The sequence below is a fragment of the Palaemon carinicauda genome, chromosome 30 (assembly GCF_036898095.1).
Source record: "Palaemon carinicauda isolate YSFRI2023 chromosome 30, ASM3689809v2, whole genome shotgun sequence".
Classification (NCBI taxonomy): domain Eukaryota; kingdom Metazoa; phylum Arthropoda; class Malacostraca; order Decapoda; family Palaemonidae; genus Palaemon; species Palaemon carinicauda.
The window spans coordinates 60,985,245-61,007,084 of NC_090754.1; the positions used below are offsets into that span (position 1 = coordinate 60,985,245).

The window sequence follows — 21,840 nt, forward strand, 5'->3', positions numbered from 1 at the left end:
CGCCTCTCGTTTTCGACGCCAGGACGACTCTGCCTTTTGCTCTCAGCGCCAGGACGGTCCCAGCCTGCTTCTTCAGGGCGATACTGCTTCTCGCCGCCAGGACGATAGCAGCTCTCGGCGTAAGGACGCCTCCTCCTCTCACCACCAAGACGCTTCCTCCTACTGCCTCAAGGACTCTTCTAGCACTCGGCGCCAGGACGCTTCCTCTTCCCGGCGCCAGGACGCAAGCGGTTCTCGGTGTCAGGCTGCTTGCAGCCCTCTCCTTCAGGACGAATCCTACGAATTTCCTTTGTCGGATTCTAGGGGTGGGACAGGATCTCGATGATGTCTCAGAAGACGAAGACAAACTTGCTGACGCTGCTGGCAACTATAAGGTTCTCTTCCGCTCCCTCCTAGAACTGTATGGGGAGGAGTTTCAACCTTCTGCTCCGCGTTCTCCTCAATCTCGATTTAGCAGGAAGAAGGCCAAGAAACAGTCGGCCTTCATCAAGATGAAACACTCTATTGCTGCAAAGAAGGCTCTCGCGAAAATAGATGATTGGATGAAAGAACGGAGACAAGCAGTTAAGACTACCTTCTCTTTTCCACCAGCTCGTCTTGCTTCAAAGGCTGGCATGTGGTACGATACTGGGGAGCATCTGGGTCTGGGAGTGCCTGCCTCCTCCCAGGGTGACTTCTCTGGCATCGTGGACTCTGCCAGAAGGCATGCACTCAACTCGGCCAAAGTTATGTGGTTGATGTCGGAACTGGATCACCTTGTCAAAGAGATTTTTAGGGCTTTGAGGTTTTTAGCTTTTTGGACTGGTCTCTAGGGACTCTGGCCAGGAAGACTGAGCAGATGGAAGGAACACAAGACCTAACGAGTATTATGTCTTGTATGGACAAGGCTCTTAGGGATGGAGCTAATGAGTTGACTTCGCTTTTTTCAGTAGGAATATTGTAGAAGAGGGCCCTGCTTTGCTCCTTTGCTTTGAGATCTGTGACTGTTGCGCAGAAGTCTGAGCTCCTTTACGCCCCCCTGTTGCAACATCTTTTTCCTGAGGCCCTTGTCAGAGACATTACGCTTTCTCCTGCGCAAAAGGCCACCCAAGACCTCTTATCGCGCTCAGCTCGTAAGCCCTTGACAGTCGCTCCTTTGGCTTTGAAGCGGGAGGAAAGCAAGTTCCAGCAGCCCTTTTGAGGCAGGGCTCCTTCAAGATCTGACTTTAGAGGAAGAAGACAAGAGTCAGGAGCAAGAACAAACAGAGGTTCGTTTAGAGCTCTCTCCAAGAAAGGAAGTGCAAGTCCTCCAGACAACAATAGGGGCAAGACTGTCACGTTTTTGGCAGTCATCAAGGAAGGATACAAGATCCCCCTTTTGAAGGAGCCTCCTCTTTCAGATACACCTCTAGCTTTAGTAGCGCAGTACACAGATCCGGGGAAACGGAAGGCTCTTCTGGATCTGGTCGACCAGATGCTGGACAAGGGAGCAATAGAACCAGTTCTGGATCTATTCTCCCCAGGCTTTTACAATCACCTGTTTCTGGTACCCAAGAACTTGGGTGGATGGAGGCCCGTCCTGGATGTCAGCTCTCTGAACGTCTTTGTGGAGAAGACGAAGTTCTCCATGGAGACGACTCAGTCTGTGCTTGCAGCAGTACGTCCAGGGGACTGGATGGTGTCTCGATTTGCAGGACGTGTATTTTCACGTCCCCATCCATCTGGCTTCGAGTAAGTACCTGAGATTTGTGATCAAGGGCAAGTGCTTCCAGTTCAGGGCGCTTTGCTTCGGTCTCAGCACGGCTCCTCAAGTTTTCACCATGATAATGGCGAATGTGGCAGGCTGGCTGCATCAAGAGGGAATAAGGGTATCTTTTTATCTGGACGATTGGCTGATACGTTCACGATCGAAAGAAAAATGTCAGGAGGACCTACGAAAGACTTTCATGATGGCTCAAGAACTGGGTCTGGTCATCAACAGGGAGAAATCTCAGACCAAGCCGAATCAGACTATTCTCTATTTGGGGATAGTTCTGAATTCAGTTCTTTTTCGGGCTTCTCCCTCTCAGGAAAGACAGACCAAGTGCCTCGAGAAGATCTGAGGATTCCTGAACAAGCAGAAGTGCTCAGCGAAGGAGTGGATGAGTTTACTGGGAACTCTCTTCTCACTCGAACAGTTTGTCTCGCTGCTGAGACTCCACCTAAGGCCTCTACAGCACTTCCTATCAAAGGTATAGAACAGGAAGACAAAGGAAGACTCGTTTTCCTTCCCTATTCCAGCAGAGGTCAAGGATCATCTGATGTGGTGGCTAGATCCAGCTTTGTTAGGGGAAGGGATCTCCCTGTACAAGAAGAAGCCACACCTAGTGTTGTTTTCAGACACGTCAGAGTCAGGTTGGGGAGCAACACTAGGAAGCAAGGAGGTCTCAGGCACTTGGGAAAAGGGTCAGTTGGGATGGCACATCAACAAGGAGGAGTTGATGGCCATTCTGCTAGGGCTAAAGGCCTTCAAAGACTCAGTGTCAGGGAAGATTCTGGAGGTCAACTCGGACAACACCACAGCTCTAGCGTACATCAGGAAGCAAGGGGGGACTCACTGTCTGTCTCTGTTCGAAACAGCAAGGGAGCTCCTTCTTTGGTCGAAGGAGAACAAGGTAGATCAGCTGACGAGATTCGTACAGGGACAGAGGAATGTGAGGGCAGACATGCTCAGCAGGAAAGGGCAGGTTCTTCCCACAGAATGGACCCTCAACTAACAGGTCTGTCAGAGTCTCTGGAGGCTGTGGGGGAGACCTTAATAGATCTTTTTGCCTCCAACCAGAACAAAAGGATCCCCAACTATTACTCCCTAGTTCCGGACAAGGAGGCAATAGTGGTGGACGCCTTTTTGATGGATTGGATGGGGATGGACACATATGCCTTTCCCCCGTTCAAGATCATCAATCTGGTCGTCAGGAAATTCGCTCTCCTCGATTCGGGACAAAGGATCCTAGTAGCTCCATTCTGGCCAACGAGAGAATGGTTTACGGAAGTGGTAGACATGCTGATGGACTTCCCAAGAAGCCTTCCTGCAAGTCCAAAGCTTCTCAAACATCCCCACTTCGAGAGGTATCATCCAAACCCCCTCGCTCTTAAACTGACTGCCTTCAGACTTTCAAGAAGCTTGTCAGAGCGAGAAGATTTTTGGCGCAAGCTGCGAAAGCTATCGCCAGAGTGAGGAGGGTCTCTTCACAGAGATTTCTACTAATCTAAGTGGGAGACTATTAGAGCTTGGTGTAGGCAGCACAAGGTTTCCTCATCCACTACCTCTGTGAGCCAGATTGCGGGTGTTTTTATTATACCTCAGACAGGATGCTAAGCTGGCAGTGTCCACAATCAAAGGTTACAGAAGCATGCTCTCTACAGTCTGTAGGCATAGAGGCTTAGATTTGTCTCAAAATAAGGACATGCAAGACCTCGGGAAGTCTCTTGAGACAACTAAACAGGTTCAGTTAAAGCCCCCTTTGTGGAACCTGGATGTGGTTCTGAAGTTGCTTTATACCAAGAGATTCGAACCCATCTCACAAGCTTCTCTTAGAGAGGTAACAAAGAAAACTCTCTTCCTGATGGCCCTAGCCACAGCTAAAAGGGTCAGTGAGGTCCATGCGATTGAAAAACAAGTAAGCTTCAATCAGAATAGAGTGGTTTGTGCCTTAAGGATGGATTTCCTCGCCAGGAACGAGAACCCTTCAGAGCCCTGTCCAAGGACTTTTAAGGTCCCTAACCTCACTAATCTAGTGGAGTTACTACCTCCCCTCAGCCATACCTGTGTGTGGGTTGGTGTTTTTTAATAGTTGTCTGAGGATGTCGACTTGTGGTACAATTACCTCAGTCTAGATAGATAATTTATATCTATTTTGCAAGGTTAGGGGGTTAGTTTTAGAAAGGTTGCAGTTTTTAATAGAAGGGTCGCAGGTAGTTCTGAAGTCTAGTCAGATTGTTGGTCTCACCTCGTTGACAGACTCGATTGAGTTGTTTCAGCATGACAGGTCCACTCCTGGCTGACACTCCTAAGCGAAAGCGACTCAAGAGGCAGGAACCTTTGAAATCAGCTACCTTAGCAGGTAAGGAATCAAGGTGTTTTTTTCTCCTACAACTTTTTGTTGTTTCCCCAACGATGTTTACTGTCTTTCACCCTCCTCCGAGTGTGTGAATCAGCTATATATATATAACTGCCAGGTAAGTTCTATTCATATAAATGGAGTTTTTATGATAAAACAAAGTTTTATGAATACTTACCTGGCAGTTATATATATATATATTTTAAGGCCCACCCACCTCCCCTCAGGAGACAGTTCGGGCATAGATAATCTGAAGAACAGAAAACGGGAATGATTCCAAGTACCACCCTGTAAGGGTTGTTAACCACCTAACCACACAACCACCACAAGGCGGTTGCCGCGATTTTTTGAAAAATTCTGCCAAAAGTCAGAGACTATAGCTATGTATATATAACTGCCAGGTAAGTATTCATAAAACTTTGTTTTATCCTAAAAACTCCATATTATTATTTTTTATTATTATTATTATTATTATTATTATTATTATTATTATTATTACTTGCTAAGCTACAACCCTAGTTGAAAAAGCAGGATGCTATAAACCCAGGGGCTTCAACAGGGAAAATAATAATAATAATAATTATTATTATTATTATTATTATTATTATTATTATTATTATTACTTGCTAAGCTACAACCCTAGTTGGAAAAGCACGATGATATAAACCCAGGGGCTCCAACAGGGAAAATAGCCCAGTGAGGAAAGGAAATAAGGAAAAGTAAAATATTTCAAGAACAGTAACATTAAAATACATATTTCCTATATATACTATAAAAACTTTTAACAAAACAAGAGGAAGAGAAATAAGATAAAATAGTGTGCCCGAGTGTACCCTCAAGCAAGGGAACTCTACCCCAAGACAGTGAAAGACCATGGTACTGAGGTTATGGCACTACCCAGGACTAGAGAACAATGGTTTGATTTTGGAGTGTCCTTCTCGTAGAAGAGCTGCTTACCATAGCTAAAGAGCCTCTTCTACCCTCACCAGAAGAAAAGTGGCCACTGAACAATTACAGTGCAGTAGTGGGAGTTACTACCTCCCCTCAGCCATACCTGTGTGTGGGTTGGTGTTTTTTAATGGTTGTCTGAGGATGTCGACTTGTGGTACAATTACCTCAGTCTAGATAGATAATTTATATCTATTTTGCAAGGTTAGGGGGTTAGTTTTAGAAAGGTTGCAGTTTTTAATAGAAGGGTCGCAGGTAGTTCTGAAGTCTAGTCAGATTGTTGGTCTCACCTCGTTGACAGACTCGATTGAGTTGTTTCAGCATGACAGGTCCACTCCTGGCTGACACTCCTAAGCGAAAGCGACTCAAGAGGCAGGAACCTTTGAAATCAGCTACCTTAGCAGGTAAGGAATCAAGGTGTTTTTTTCTCCTACAACTTTTTGTTGTTTCCCCAACGATGTTTACTGTCTTTCACCCTCCTCCGAGTGTGTGAATCAGCTATATATATATAACTGCCAGGTAAGTTCTATTCATATAAATGGAGTTTTTATGATAAAACAAAGTTTTATGAATACTTACCTGGCAGTTATATATATATATATTTTAAGGCCCACCCACCTCCCCTCAGGAGACAGTTCGGGCATAGATAATCTGAAGAACAGAAAACGGGAATGATTCCAAGTACCACCCTGTAAGGGTTGTTAACCACCTAACCGCACAACCACCACAAGGCGGTTGCCGCGATTTTTTGAAAAATTCTGCCAAAAGTCAGAGACTATAGCCATGTATATATAACTGCCAAGTAAGTATTCATAAAACTTTGTTTTATCCTAAAAACTCCATATTATTATTTTTTATTATTATTATTATTATTATTATTATTATTATTATTATTATTATTATTATTATTATTACTTGCTAAGCTAAAACCCTAGTTGAAAAAGCAGGATGCTATAAACCCAGGGGCTTCAACAGGGAAAATAATAATAATTATTATTATTATTATTATTATTATTATTATTATTATTACTTGCTAAGCTACAACCCTAGTTGGAAAAGCACGATGATATAAACCCAGGGGCTCCAACAGGGAAAATAGCCCAGTGAGGAAAGGAAATAAGGAAAAGTAAAATATTTCAAGAACAGTAACATTAAAATACATATTTCCTATATATACTATAAAAACTTTTAACAAAACAAGAGGAAGAGAAATAAGATAAAATAGTGTGCCCGAGTGTACCCTCAAGCAAGGGAACTCTACCCCAAGACAGTGAAAGACCATGGTACTGAGGTTATGGCACTACCCAGGACTAGAGAACAATGGTTTGATTTTGGAGTGTCCTTCTCGTAGAAGAGCTGCTTACCATAGCTAAAGAGCCTCTTCTACCCTCACCAGAAGAAAAGTGGCCACTGAACAATTACAGTGCAGTAGTTAACCACTTGGGTGAAGAAGAATTGTTTGATAATCTCAGTGTTGTCAGATGTATGAGGACAGAGGAGAATCTGTAAAGAATACCCCAGACAATTGGGTGTATGTGTAGGCAAAGGGAAAATGAACCATAACCAGAGAGAAGGATCCAAGGTTGTACTATCTGGCCAGTCAAAGGACCCCATAACTCTCTAGCTGTAGTATCTCAACGGGTGGCTGGTGCCCTGGCCCACCTACTATTAATTGTTATCATTATTATTATTATTATTATTATTATTATTAGTATTGCTATTATTATTATTATTATTATTATTATTATTATTATTATTATTATTACAGTATTACTTCATTATTATATCCATTACACATATGCACACACATTTGAACTAGTATTATAGGTAGCTTACATAATAATATGACTATAGAGTTGGTGCGTCGTAAAAGTACAGGCTATATCATTAATGTGCCACTAAATGATAAAGGTTGAGAACTTCTGCTCTACACAGATATAGGTTCCTCCATGATAGTGTACCAATCTCCTTGTAGAAACCTAGTCTAACACATGTGCCATCTTCATGCCGAGGTCATTAGAAATTGACAGAAGTCATTGCTTCTCCTTTATTTGACCAAGTGCCTTGACAATCCTGGGAAAGGGAACTAGCTTGTTTTACATACATACATATAGCAACGCACTTCCCCGAATTTTGGGGGGTAGCCGACATCAAACAAATGAAACAAAAAAAGGGGACCTCTCCTCTCTACATTCCTCCCAGCCTGATAAAGGACCCAACTGAGTTCGGCTGGCACTGCTAGGGTGCCACAACCCACCCTCCCCCGTTATCCACCACAGATGAAGCTTCATAACGCTGAATCCCCTTCTGCTGCTACCTTTGCGGTCATCCAAGGCACCGGAAGAAGAAGCAGGGCCTACCAGAACTGCATCACAATCGTTCGCCATTCATTCCTATTTCTAGCACGCTCTCTTGCCTCTCTCACATCTATCCTCCTATCACCCAGAACTTTCTTCACTCCATCTATCCACCCAAACCTTGGCCTTCCTCTTGTACTTCTCCCATCAACTCTTGCATTCATCACCTTCTTTAGCAGACAGCCATTTTCCATTCTCTCAACATGGCCAAACCATCTCAACACATTCATATCCACTCTAGCTGCTAACTCATTTCTTACACCCGTTCTCACCCTCACTACTTTCACTTCGTTCCTAACCCTATCTACTCGAGATACACCAGCCATACTCCTTAGACACTTCATCTCAAACACATTCAATTTCTGTCTCTCCATCACTTTCATTCCCCACAACTCCGATCCATACATCACTGTTGGTACAATCACTTTCTCATGCAGAACTCTCTTTACAGTCATGCCCAACCCTCTATTTATTACTACTCCCTTAACTGACCCCAACACTTTGCAACCTGCATTCACTCTCTGACGTACATCTGCTTCCACTCCACCATTTGCTGCAACAACAGACCCCAATTACTTAAACTGATCCACCTCCTCAAGTAACTCTCCATTCAACATGCCATTCAACCTGCACCACCTTCCCTTCTCGTACATCTCATAACCTTACTCTTACCCACATTAACTCTCAACTTCCTTCTCTCACACACCCTTCTAAATTTTGTCACTAATCGGCCAAGCTTCTCTTCCTCGTCTGCAACCAGTACAGTATCATCTGCAAACAACAACTGATTTACCTCCCATTCAAGGTCATTCTTGTTTTGGTCCTAGGAATTACCTCCCTCTCAAGGATGAGTCTCTCATTAAATGATGGTTTATATTTGTATAGGAATAAATCACAAATTATTTGGACTTAGTATTTTTTCCAATTATACAAACTTGAGTCCTTCAAGTTAGACTCCCAGCCTCAGACATTCCACAAGTCCGTGGCCTTGCCCTCCAACCCCCGGTAATTACAACCACCATCTTAAAAGTTTGACAGCTGTTCCAGTCATGCCAAAATCATATTTCTATTAAAGAACTCTGGTTTGTATATTTAGGAAAAATACAAATTACTTTAAAAGTTTTTTATTTTACCTAGGATGTTAGGAGATGGTACCCTCGATGACCCTGACCAGCAGATACCCTCATCAGTGGGCGTCATACCTAGGTTCTGCCGTGAATTGTTTGACCGCGCCAAAAACATCCATTCCAGGAATCCACCCAAAGATCAGGTATGGTTATATCTTCATGACTGATGAAATATTCATATTTTTCTTTTTATTTATATGAGTAAATGTTTGATGATTTCCCTTCACTGTTTACTGTCTTGATTCCTGTGGGGTACAATTCATCATCAGTATCTTTTCTCCCTATGAACTTGGCCTTCTTGATGTTTGGTATACCAATCTCTTAAACTGTAAGTCACCAGTAAACTTTATAGATTTTGTTCTCTTGATATTGAGGATAGTCACATCTGCTCCTACACGAATACAAACCATCATCCTTTAATAAGAGTATAACTTCTGCCAAGGCTGGAATGGCAATTGAAATTCAACAGCCGGGAAGCCATGCCCACCTGTCAGTCTGCTAGACACTCACTCTTGATGTTAACCTTAAGCAGTACAGTATGTACATGTTCTTGCTGCTTCTATAATTTTTGATGTTTTGCTTTATCTTTTTAGAAGAACTGGAAAAGAAGGTAAACAGACTATGTTTTAGGGATATAATAAAGGAAGAAAACAAGGATTTACAGTTGTTTCTGGGTAAACCATAAATGTGTGACGTTTCTCTGTAAACTTGTCGTTAACCTCATCAAACTAGTTTTTGTTGGGGGAGCCATGGCTGTTTGCTGTTATTCCCTCACTCTGGCAGTGCAACAACAACAGTGTTAACCTAAGGAAGTTGGTCTTCCTTGAACATCCTTGGTGCTCCGTCTGGAGGAGAAGGTTTTTCTCCTGTTAGGTTTTGGAAAACTACCTCTGTGGTATCTTCCTGATGCCTGATTCACCCTTGGATGCTCAGAAAGGTGTACTGTAATTCCTGCTATTGTTGTGTCAGTTGCTATAAAGAGTTCCCTGTCTTTTCCCCCATGGGAGTTTTGTCATTGGTATCCACAACCTAGAAAAAGGTAAACAAGGAGAATTGTATGTGCTCCTCATCCTTTTCTAGTTCCTTCTTCCTCTGCCTTCTCTTCGTTTATTCTTCAGACGCTGCTACTTATATGAGAACAAGAAGCCATCATTAAAAAAAGTCCAGGAATAACGATAGACAGGATATACGTAAGATTTCTCCCCGCTCACCTGTGAGAAAGATGGTGTGTTATCGAGAACCAACCCAATACAGTAAATATGCTCACGTGCCTGCTGCATGTGCTTGGTTTTGTGTCCAATTGAGGACATGCACTGTCGGTCAGGATAACGGGCACCAACCTCCTCCCCCCTTTCTTGGATGTTCAACCATTCTCCTCTCCATTGTGAGAGGGAAAGGGACAGTGCAGGATTGAGAACCAACCCAGACTGGGAAGGTGCCTCAGGATGCAGTACAGGTGCTCGTGTTCATGTTTCCTGTAACCAAGAACTCACACACCCTGTCAGGATGAAGGGATCCACCCTTATTCCCCTTTTCCTGTTTACTACTCACTCTCTCTCTCACTGATATGAGAGAGTTTAAGAGGCGATTCTGTGTTGGATACATGGTACAGGGACTTGCCAAATCTGCAAGCACATTATCCGTTCAGAGGAGGGTGTTGTCCTTCTTCCACTCTCCCTTTTTCTTCGAGCTCCCTCTATAAGGCTACAGTACTTCGGTTCTAAAGGGAGTGAAATTGACTCGTGGTGGAGAGAGAAGACCAGCTATTGGTCTCAACTTTTTGAAGCAATGAGACATTCCCTCATGATTGAGCATGATTGGAAATTCAATCCATATTCTCCCTCTTCGTGAACCACTACTACGAGATAGATCTTCATATGATCATTCTCCGGGCGACATCGCGGGCCACCCTTGATAGTCTCATGTGCATGGGTGCAGGAGAAAGAGATCATCTGGTGGGTTTCTTGTAGTAGCCGTGGTTAATAACAATGTCAACAAATATCAGTTTATGGAACTTCTTAGGCACTGATATAGATAATTGTTAATTTTTTAATTGCTCCAACACAGAGCACTAACCTCGAACTACTTTCTTAGGAGTATCTGGGATCTCCTCCTTAGAAAGTAGTTCGAGGTAAGTACTGTTAGGAAAAATACAAATTACTTAAAATTTGTTATGTCTGTATTTGATAACAGAGAAATACATATATTTGTCAGTGCACAGTACCTAATAAAATTTAAGAATAATTTCCCTCATCGTGAATTTCAAGTAGGAGATAGGTTTACTCATTGTGGTTCAGTCAGGGAGTAATTATAAGAAACAAAAGTGATCTGTGGACAGCCACATAAACTTTCCCAAAAGGACATCAATGTTATTAGTACGCAACACATGAATATTAAAATAGCAGAGTAATCACTGTCTGAAACAACATATCAATTTCTTCAATAAAAAAGGTCTGCTAAAAGATAAGGGTTGGGAAGTCACAAACCAGTGTATTTGCTTTGTAGATAGCTGGATTAGTTCATTTAATTCTCAAGTGCCTCATTATAGGAAACCATCAAGAACTGCATATGGGTTGAATCTGGACTCACAAAATAAAACTTTGGAAGAGATGATACAAACATTTAAAGAAAAGAAAATAATTAAAAGCAATAGGATCTATCCTTTTCCAAAATGTGATTTTGACGAAGAAAAAACCTATTTATTCCTACGCTGATATAAACTTCTGGGTTATTTATATGGGTTAATGCTTGTCCTGTTTTCTACTACCAGCCAATCAAAGAATATTGGTTTGATTGCACCATTCTTCGTTGCTAGGCAACCATAGCGCATAAGAATGTGGCAAAAGGATTCTTATTTGCATAGATTACTCACAACATTGGTAGTCGTGAAGCAAAGAGGTTATAAACTCATTTCCTCTATGATTGAGCCTCTTGCATTCAATTCTCTTATCCTTTTAGTGTTCCGGTCTTCTGATTTGTGGCTTTTCTTTATTCACGGTCAGTTGTGTTACTATTCATTATCTGTGAGTTCTGAGTGAGTGCTTCATGTCTAGTAAATCTCGGTGTTTATGTTCTTGTCCTGGATGTAATAGCGACCAGTATGGCATCCTTATGAGCTGGGCATACATAGACACACATCATTTTGTCCCTCTTGCCTAGACAAGAGATGTTCAAGGGAATCACCATGTAAGTATTGTAGGGAGTGGACTTTTTGTCAATGTGAGATATTTTTCTTGTCGCAGAAACTTAACAAGATTTCAACTTCAATGCGTCTCTTCTCAACAGGAGTTAGAGACGAATCTCCTTCTATGTGGCGAAAGCCTCCCTTTAGTTTTTCATGTTGTGAATTCCCTGAAATTTTATTGTAATTACAATAAAAGACATCCATAATATTCAGAATAGTGTCGACTATACACATTGAGACCTTGAGCCGACACTTGTTGAAGATTCTTGCCCTGAACCAGTTCTCAGCACAATAACCATGATTATGGAGAATGAACATGCTTTTTCAGAGATATTCCTGTTGGAGGGACTAGAGTTATTATTATTATTTCATGCTAAGCTACAACCCAAGTTGGAAAAGCACGATGCTATAAGCCCAGGGGCTCCAACAGAGAAAATAGCCCAGTGAGGGAAAGAAACAAGTAAAAATAAGATATTTTAAGAGAAGTAACAACATTAAGATAAAAATATCCTATATAAACTATAATAGCTTAAGCAAAACAAGAGGAAGAGAAAAAGGATAGAATAGTGTGCCCGAGTGTATCCTCAAGCAAGAGAACTCTAACTCAAAACAGTGGAAGACCATGGTGCAGTGACTATGGCACTATCCAAGACTAGAGAATAATGGTATGATTTGAGTGTCCTTCTCCTACAAGAGCTTCTTACCATACCTAAAGAGTCTCTTTTACCCTTACCTACAGGAAAGTGGCCATTGAACAAAGATAGTGCAGTAACCTCTCGAGTGAAGAAGAATGTTTGGTAATCTCAGTGTTGTCAGGTGTATGAGGACAGAGCAGAATATGTAAAGAATAGGCCAGACTATTCGGTGTATGTGTAGGCAAAGGAAAAATGAACCGTAATGAGAGAGAAGAATCCAATGTAGTACACTCTGGCCAGTTAAGGACCCCATAGCTCTCTAGCAGTAGTATCTCAACAGGTGACTGGTGCCCTAGCCAACCTACTACCTACTTTTCCCCTTCGTCATGAAGCAACTTTGTTGGAACATGAAATTTGGCAATCCTCAACACATTCTCACGAACTAGGTTTGTTTAGTACCTATAGGGGTCCTAAGCTTAGGTCTCCTCAATAGAATATTATGAACTCTAGAGACTTATGATAAGGGTGGTCAGACCGCGTAGGCTGCGTTTAGACCCCAAAGCTTAACAAAACTATGTATTCCTTTTAATTTACCCTCTTCTTCCATGCCTACTAGAGTAGGGAAGTTGAATAGGACAAAAACAAAAACTCAGCTTTCCATGATTCTGTCATGCTTATTGTTCAGCCAGATGAAGCTGTATGCGCTGCTATTACTGTGGGTGATGACATCACCAAGCACCGCTATTTCTGCGTGTGATGAAATTTCTTCACGTGCATGACAAATTTACAACTCATCCCAGTTTATCATTCCTCTCCACAATGACGTCATATGCTAATAGTTTAATGCGTGAGAACTCTTCTCCGCAGTCCAACCAGGTCGAGACATCCTTCCGGAAAAGTCCCAGGGGTTCCCCAAACAGTGGTCCTATGGGAGTGAATAATAAGCAGGAGATACCTGATATCTTGAATGAAGTGCACTCGTTAGGGCATAAAATAATCTGCTCGGGAGATATCATTCGCAAACCTTGGGAGATAAAGAAAGACAAGAAACCTTAGATCTCCCTTCCCCCCTGCAAGTGTGTTGAATAGAGATCCATATATGTTAAATTATACAGCTAAGATCTTTCTGTTCTTGGAAGTATCTCCAATTAGAGCTGTGAAAGCATCTCAGAGTGTCCATAGGAACTTTAGAGTAGAGCCTGCCATTTCCTTTAGTACTGAAACAGCCTTATTGAGAGACCCTTATTGCCAGTCTCCAGCTTGAAGTAACGAGCAAGGCCTGCCTCATGCGGCCAGGGATCTTCGGTAGAGATCTCCTCATGAGAGTTCCCAGGACGCATCAGATGACATATTTCTTTATTTCGAGGGTAGTCAGACTGCTTTGGATGTGTCTACAGCCCCAAAACATGGTATTGCCAAGCTGCTCTATGTCTCCTTATAAGCGTAATAACACTGCGAAGTCAAGTATTATGAATCCTGCTTTAAATTGAATTTTAGCTATCAACAGTTCAACCTGGCTGAATGTGGAATAGCCAGTCTGAACATTCTGCTGTATCTACGCATAAGGACGTCACTACGCGCTGCCATCCCAATATGTGAGGTAAATTGTCTGCATCTTGGGCAGACCAACAGGCCTAAACGGGTTGTCACTCCCAAATATCATGACGTCACAAAGTGCGCTGCCATTTTGATGGCTGAGATTATTCTTCTGCAACTTAGTAATGCTAAAGCTCAAGCCAGTTTGAGATCAACACACCCAGAGGGGCAGTAGATCTTCACTTAACCCTATTACTTTAAAATCCCCTTGGAGTTTTATAAACTTCTGACTAGGACACAGAATGCAAAGCCTTGACTTACGTTGATAGCAACCTTTTGTGTCAGGATAATGGCAAACCTATTAATCAACATGATCAGCCATGCACTAGCTCCTGACCTAACGTTCATAATTCTAAAATCATGCATTCTACAGAACGGCATTTTATTTCATGTAGATAATTTCTTACCGGTACAGAAAGCAGATAAGGGGCAAGGAAAGTTTACCCCTTTCCTAAAAGTCACTCTCTCATTTGACACAGATAATGTTCACTAGAAGACAGACGTGATCCACACCGTAGGCGTTCTATGTGGCGGAGTTTTGATAACTCTCTCTTGCTTTGTAAACCGAGCTCTGAGGGAGTCTTCAATTCTCCTGTCTTTCACTTGGTTGCTAGAGATGAACATTCTTATAATGGGAGGGAGCTGGAATCTTCCTGTTCCTTCTCCGCCTCCTATTCCATTCACAATATAAATTACGTAAAGTAAAGGAAAGGATGTCCAAGGAAGAGTTTTGAAAACTCGGTTACCATTGAAACAGAACAACCAAATTACAGGTAATTCATTTATCACAATTATTGACTCTCCAGAGAAACTCAATACGCGTGTGAGTACTATCTCTGCCGATGTACGCCCCTTTGAAGTCCCGATGAAAGGCTCGGATACCTCGCATTTTTTAAGGTTAAGAGCCTCATCCGTCATTTAGATGGATTGGATCAGCCTTTTTTGTGCGCAAACCGCTAATAGACAGTGCAGTATTGACTCAAAGTCCCTGACACAGATTCAATGTGGCGCTTTCTAACTATCAAGAATACGTCCTCTCATATTATGCGATATCCCTAAAGGCGAAAGCCAGGGATATTCGTGCCAAGAGTTAGAATTCTGGAGACCTTAAGATAAAATTCTCTGGGATATATCACTGTAGTCAAATATACCCTAGGAAGCTACTTTAAAGGAACTTCCATCAGGACGACATGGCTACCTCACCCAAAAATAGATTTTGAGCGAAGGGCTTAGGCCATGTTGTCCTGATGGAAGATTCCTTTAAGTAGCTTCCTAGGGTATATTTAACTACAGTGATATTCCCAGAGAATTTTACCTTAAGGTCTCCAGAATTCTAACTCCTGGCACGAATATCCCTAACTTTACCTCAAGGGATATCGCATAATATCAGAGGACGTATTCTTGACATGCCACATAGCTATCTTCATCCCAAATAGTGTTAACGCTTCGAGGGGGGAAAAAGTGGCAAAAAACGAAGGGGAGCCGTTAATAAGGTACCGCTCCTCTGCTACTGTTTGAGTATCTAGATGACATCATCATCGCCGCCATGTTTATTCCTTTCCTCGTAGTGCATTTGCTCAGTGATTTTTCCTGGTGCTCTCTCGCTATTTTTAGAATTTTTGGATTTATTATGCAATCTCCAGCCTCTTTTGCCTCTGGAAAGTTGAGTATTTGATCTTTACATTATATAATTGTAAGGTCTTGCCTTTTTATAAAAGGAATTAAGGTTAAATTAATGTATGCAAGAGCTGTTGCCTTCAGCCAGAGGCGTCATGGCCGCTGTCGTTCGTAATGCATGAGTCATTTAGTTAGCCAGAACGACTTTCCCGGCATAAGAGCATTAAATAATGTTAACTATTTAGCCTTCATTGCTAGGAATTCTTTATATTATGCTGATAGTATTCAATTAGTTTCAGCGATTTAGGTAACCGAATTTTGTTTACGCTAGACTTCCTAGCCTAGGCGTTTAGTTTTAGTACTTTCATGCATGATATAATAGACTTTCCTAGTGCTACAAATTTAATGAAGCTTTAGGCAAAATTTATACATGTAAGATATGTTGATTGCATAATATCTTCTTCTTCCAAGATAGTATACGAGAGTTGCGGTGATTTAGGTAATCGATTCTCACTTCTACTAGGCTACTAGCCTAGTGGCTTTAATATATTTTCATACATGTTCCTCGTGTATCGTTTTATTAATTCAGACGGTGATAGATATCTCCTAGAATTATTATAAGGCGATACTTGTTTCCTGTGGAGATTTAAGGGTAATCCTTCCTCCCTCTTGAGTTTAGCCTAGGCTATAACCCTAGTCAGTCGTGCCTCGAGTTGTAATTCAGGCAGGACTAGGCTATGGTTTTCTGTCCCTTCCCTGTAACTGCAAAGGCAGGTTTTTGGGTTTTGGTCAGAACTTCAGAGTATTAGTCTGGTTCCGGTAGCTGGATGGCAGGGTGAATAGCATTTCCCTGCTGGACTAAGCTGTTGGCATAGGAGGCTAGACCTCCCTAGACTGCACTTGAAGGCTTTATAGGATATTGACCTTCTCTCTGTGGTCTAGTTGACTAGTCCTGTGCAGGCGGACCCTAGGCTGAGGAATAGACGTTCTTCTGCCGCCTAGGTGACACCGGCACTGGAACTCTGTTCCTCTCTTGTTTAGGGGTAGCAGCGAGAGCGCTGCCGGCCCCTTTACTGTATTAGCCGACCCAAGGCTGGAGAATAGAATTCTCCTGCTGTCTGGGATGGCTTCAAAACTGGAACAGAGTTTATGGTGTGGTAGGGCTGGCAACCCTGCCGGCTCCTTCCATATCCTATAGGACCCTCGCCCCTCTCCACTCTGTCCTTTAGTGATGGCTACAATCCTTTGGCTGTCGTCCTACAATCGCGCTGAATGCCGGCAGGTTGTGGGGCTGGCTTGGGCTTCTGTCGGTAGTAACATAGTCACTCAGCTCTTCCTTATGGAGGCAATGCTCCGGGATAGCTGGGCCAGCTGGGCTGGCTGCCGGCAGATGATCCCTTTTGCTGTAGAGTGTTCTTCAGTCCTCTCTTGGACTGCCATTTGCAAACTTGTGGCCGGCAGAGACCGGCAATAGCTGCGAATGGGTGGAAGCCTGAATATACATTCTCCCCTTCCATTTGAACCCTCATTCTGGAAGAAGGCAGTAAGGCAGAGGTCTTACATTATCCTTCACATTCTCTCTCTCTATTAGCTAGTGCCGCCGATTTCTACCCTAACGGCAGCTGCCGGCCACTACCCTAGCCAGCAAAGAGCTGGTTAGACTTGTGCGCCGGCAGCCCTAGAGTCGCCGGCATAAATGAATTGGCAGGCAAAGAGCCGGTCGAATACAGATCGCATACATTGACTGGCAGGTCACCGGCTGGCCTAGTAGGCCGACAGCCGGTGGGAGGGGGAGTCTGCCGACCGCCGTCTATATAACCAGATCGCCGGCTGGACTAGTGGGCCGATAGCCGGCGACCCTCCGGCGGCCAGTGGGCTGTCGGCCACTACCACAGCCGGCAATACGCCGACTGAATTATGCCCTGGTGCTAGCCTTGCCGGCAACATGCTGGCTAGAACTACAGTATATGACTATACAGTAGCCAGTATATTTGCAATATAGATCATACTGCAAATAGAAAACTACAGTATATATTATACGGTAGCCTAAATTTTCCAACGTATTCTGTGTAGCCATGCATAGCCTATTGTTGAGACCATACAATATGAAGAAAGGAAGTTCTTTCTATAGACTGATAAATGTTCAGTGATAATGATCCTCACTCTTAAACCTTCTGGGAGTTAGAATTACGTTACACTTCCAGTGGGCTTTCTAAAATAGAATGCCCCTCGGTTTTAATTTTGAGGGAGGTCACAGCAATTGGCTGGGCATGAAAAACATTATGTGCCTTTCCTATTTCATATCTAGCTTATCTATACTAAGCTATATGCAAAATAAAAAATATTGATTATAATATTACTATGGTTTGTTCAGTGAGACGATCCACCGTATACTCATTTTATTTTCCTCTCTTGACAGGAGGACCACCCTAAGTGCTGCAGCGTCTTCTGCAACGTGAGGAGCAAGAGCTTTTGCGGCCACGAAGTGTGCAGGGCGCACGCACTCTGTTCCATCACCAAGGGACCTCTGAAGTATTGGGACCCCCAGGTATGTAATGTTTGCAAAGCCTTGGTTACTTAGGTGTCTGATGACCCCAGGTCAGCGGAGTCAAGGGATGCAGCAAGAGAAAAGCTGCGTAGATGGGTCCGTGGCTTCCAAAAGAACGCCAAGGGGCCTTACCTTCCGAACGAAAGGATGCGGGCCTATCTTTTCCCTAAAGCATCTAAGGATGCTGTAATACCACACCCTCACCCAGAGATCCCTTGCGTTCAGTTATCCGTGGAGTCGGATGTCTCGGACGGGATGAAGGACATCCAGCTAGACGACAGGATGTCAGAGGTGTCAGAAGACACTGAGAAGGACCTTCCTGCAGGAGGTCAAGAAGAGTCTACTTTGGCTCCTGATACCGAGGAGGAGGAAGTCGAGTCGGCTTCTGTTTTGTCGGTTCTTGCCCCAGAACTAGTACCCTTGACATCTTCTGATCCTCCACCAGATGACATAAGGAAGACACTGTCTTCCATCATGTCAATGATGGAGAAGATGCAGAAGCAAAATGCAGAAAAGGAAACTGCGTTGAGGTTGGAAATACGCCAACTTGCAGCACCCCTTGAGTCTCATAGGAGACTCAACGTGAAGGAACTTCCTTCATGTTCGGATGTGAACCCGTGGAGGTATGCGAAGTACATGCCCCTGACAAACGGGAAGATTTATATATCCGAAAAGCTGGGATCAGTCCCTATCGAGGATGTGGAGTTTCGGGCCAGCTTTGAGTCTTTTCCAGACTGCTTTGTACGTCTGAAGACAGAACCAGCAACGAAGGAAGAGACAGAGCCAAATAGGTCATAGTCTTTGACAGTTCTAAAGCTCAGGCTTCGTTGTTTAGTACCCTGAAGGAGAGGGGCTTCACTAATTCCAAGGTGCCAGCCCTAAGTAAGAAACACCCTTCCTTTCTTGCTGCAACTACTTGGGCCTTCCCCTTCATGGAAAAAGGGTACAAGGCCTTATTGAAGGCCATAGAAGCAGGGAAACCTTGCCATACACTCAAGGAGTGTAGACCCTTACCCCTAGCTTTGCCTATAGACCAGAAGGACTGGAAGGAAGTACATCTTACCTTCTCAGTCGGGAAGTTGGAGGCAAGATATTGCCGGACGCTAGTTCGGCGAGAACCTCCCTAAGTTGTCGGAGTTTCTCTTGCGCTGGGAGCAAGAGACTAAAGAAAGGCTTGCCGCTTCTATGTCCCTCCAGATTACCTTGGAGACAAAGGCAAGCAAACCTAAGAACCCAGATATGTTTATGGTTGTGGCCAAAACACGTTTGGCTACTGTAACGAAGGACCCACATGGCTTTGTTAAAGCCAGAAGGGCTTGAAGGGAGTTTGTGTTCGCCTCGGCTGCGGTGAGACACGAACCCAGGAAGCTAATATCTTCTAATATCTGGGGAAAGGATCTCTTCCCGAGTTAAGTGGTCAAGGAAGTAGTTGAGAAGGCCGCCACGGAGACTAGGAACCTTCTCCAGAAGTGGGTCTTGTCACTAAAAAGGAAGTCTTCCCCAGATGAGGGTCCCCAACCAAAAAGGAAGACAGTCTAAGGTTGCCCTCTCGCCCCTCCAGACAACAGCAAAAGCAACAACAACTTCCCATGACTCCGGTGCCTCAGATGGTGGCACAACCTCAACCCACCTACCAGTTGGTACCCCAGCAGGTGGTAACACAGTCACCAGCCTTTACTCCAGCCTTTGAGAGGCAGTCCACTACCTTTCAGGCGAAAGGTAGAGGAACATATCGAGGTTCCTCTAGATGCCCCTCAAAGGGAAGAGAAAATGGGGGAGGACGCAGTTAAGGAGGAAAGTCCTCCGGTCAACAGCAGAAATGAGATGCTTCCGGTAGGAGGAAAACTATACTCGTTTCGGGATCGTTGGACCTTCGATCCCTGGGCCCACAGCCTGATAAAGAACGGACTAGGTTGGAGCTGGAACACAGCTCCACCATCATTCCCTCAATTCTTCCAACACTCCACCTCCGTTCTGGAAGAATACATCCGAGAACTCTTGAACAAGAGAGTAATAAAGAGGGCAAAGTCCATCAAATTTCAAGGAAGGCTGTTTTGTGTTCCCAAGAAGGACTCAGACAAACTCAGTCATTCTGCACTTGTCGCCACTCAACAAGTTCATAGTAAACTACAAGTTCAGGATGTTAACCCTTCAACACATAAGGACCCTGTTGCCCAAGATGGCATACACAGTCTCCATAGACATGGCAGATGCCTATTGGCATATTCCAATCAATCGTCAACTTTCCTCCTACCTAGGATTCAGGCTACAGAAGAAGAAATACGTCTTCAGAGCCATGCCCTTCGGGCTAAACATAGCCCCAAGGATCTTTACAAAGCTTGCAAATGCAGTCGTTCATCAACTACGCCTAAAAGGTGTCCAGGTAGTAGCCTATCTGGACGATTGGCTGGTGTGGGCAGCATCCGAGACGGAATGCATGCAAGCCTCCAAGAAAGTGATCTAGTTCCTGGAACATCTGGGATTCAAGATCAACAGCAAAAAGTCTCGACTATCTCCAGCTCAAAAGTTTCAATGGCTTGGAATACATTGGAACTGACAGTCACACCGTCTCTCCATTCCGTCAAAGAAGAGGAGAGAGATAGCGGGATTTGTCAAGAGACTTCTGAAATCCGGTCGGATATCAAGACGCCAACAGGAGAGAGTGCTGGGCTCCCTTCAGTTTGCATCATTGACAGACCCGGTGCTAAGAGCACAATTAAAGGATGCAACAGGAGTCTGGAGAAGATACGCATCAAATGCTCGAAGAGATCGAAGAAGACCAATACCAACTCGACTACGATCACTTCTCAAACCATGGTCGGAGGCCAAGTACCTGAAGAAATCGGTACCCTTACAACCACCTCCACCTTCAGTCATCATCCACACAGATGCATCAAAGGGAGGATGGGGAGGTCACTCTCACCGACGGAAAGTCCAAGGGACTTGGTCCTCTATATTCAAGACCTTCCATATCAACGTTCTGGAAGCCATGGCGGTCTTCCTTACACTGAAAAAACTGGCTCCTCGCTGCTTGACCCACATAAAACTAGTCCTGGACAGCGAGGTAATAATGAGATGTCTGAATCGTCAAGGTTCGAGATCGCCCCAAATCAACCAAGTGATGTTGGCCCTCTTCTGTTTGGCGGAAAAGAAAAGATGGCACTTATTAGCAGTTCACCTCCAAGGGTTCCGCAATGTGACGGCGGACGCTCTATCCAGGTTCACGCCGATAGCGTCAGAGTGGTCCCAAGACACAGGATCATTCTCCTTCATCTTACGACAAGTCCCAGAACTGCAGATCGACCTCTTCGCGACGAGCGACCACAAGAAACTACCTCGTTACGTGGCCCCATACGAGGACCCTTTAGCGGAAGCAGTGGATGCCATGTCCCTCGATTGGAACAGATGGACCAGGATTTGCCTGTTCCCTCCATCCAACCTTCTGTTGGAAGTCCTCAACAAGCTGAGATCCTTTCAGGGAACGGCAGCCATAGTGGCTCACAAGTGGCCAAAGAGCGCTGGTTCCCTCTAGTATTGGAATTGCGGCTGAGGCTGGTCCCGTTGCCGGACCCAGTTCTGACTCAAGTACAGAAGTCGACTGTCTTTGCTTCATCACAGAAAACCCGAAACCATCATCTCATGATTTTCTCTCCTTAGCAGTTAAGAAAAGATTTGGGATTTCAAGAGACAGTATAGACTTTTTAGAAGAATATAAGTCTAAATCTACCAGAAGACAGTATGAGTCGTCT

At 43.9% G+C, this 21,840-nt stretch overlaps 1 protein-coding gene across 3 annotated transcripts in view; it reads left to right on the forward strand.

The window, feature by feature from the left end:
* The window catches only part of LOC137623206 (kinesin-like protein KIF14), a 224,063-nt gene that overhangs the window by 91,258 nt on the left and 110,965 nt on the right, over positions 1–21,840 (forward strand). For all 3 annotated transcript variants that reach the window (XM_068353920.1, XM_068353923.1, XM_068353922.1), the window contains exon 8: positions 8,522–8,654. In XM_068353920.1, the coding sequence (XP_068210021.1) occupies positions 8,522–8,654 (133 nt within the window). The remainder of the gene's footprint in view (positions 1–8,521; positions 8,655–21,840) is intronic.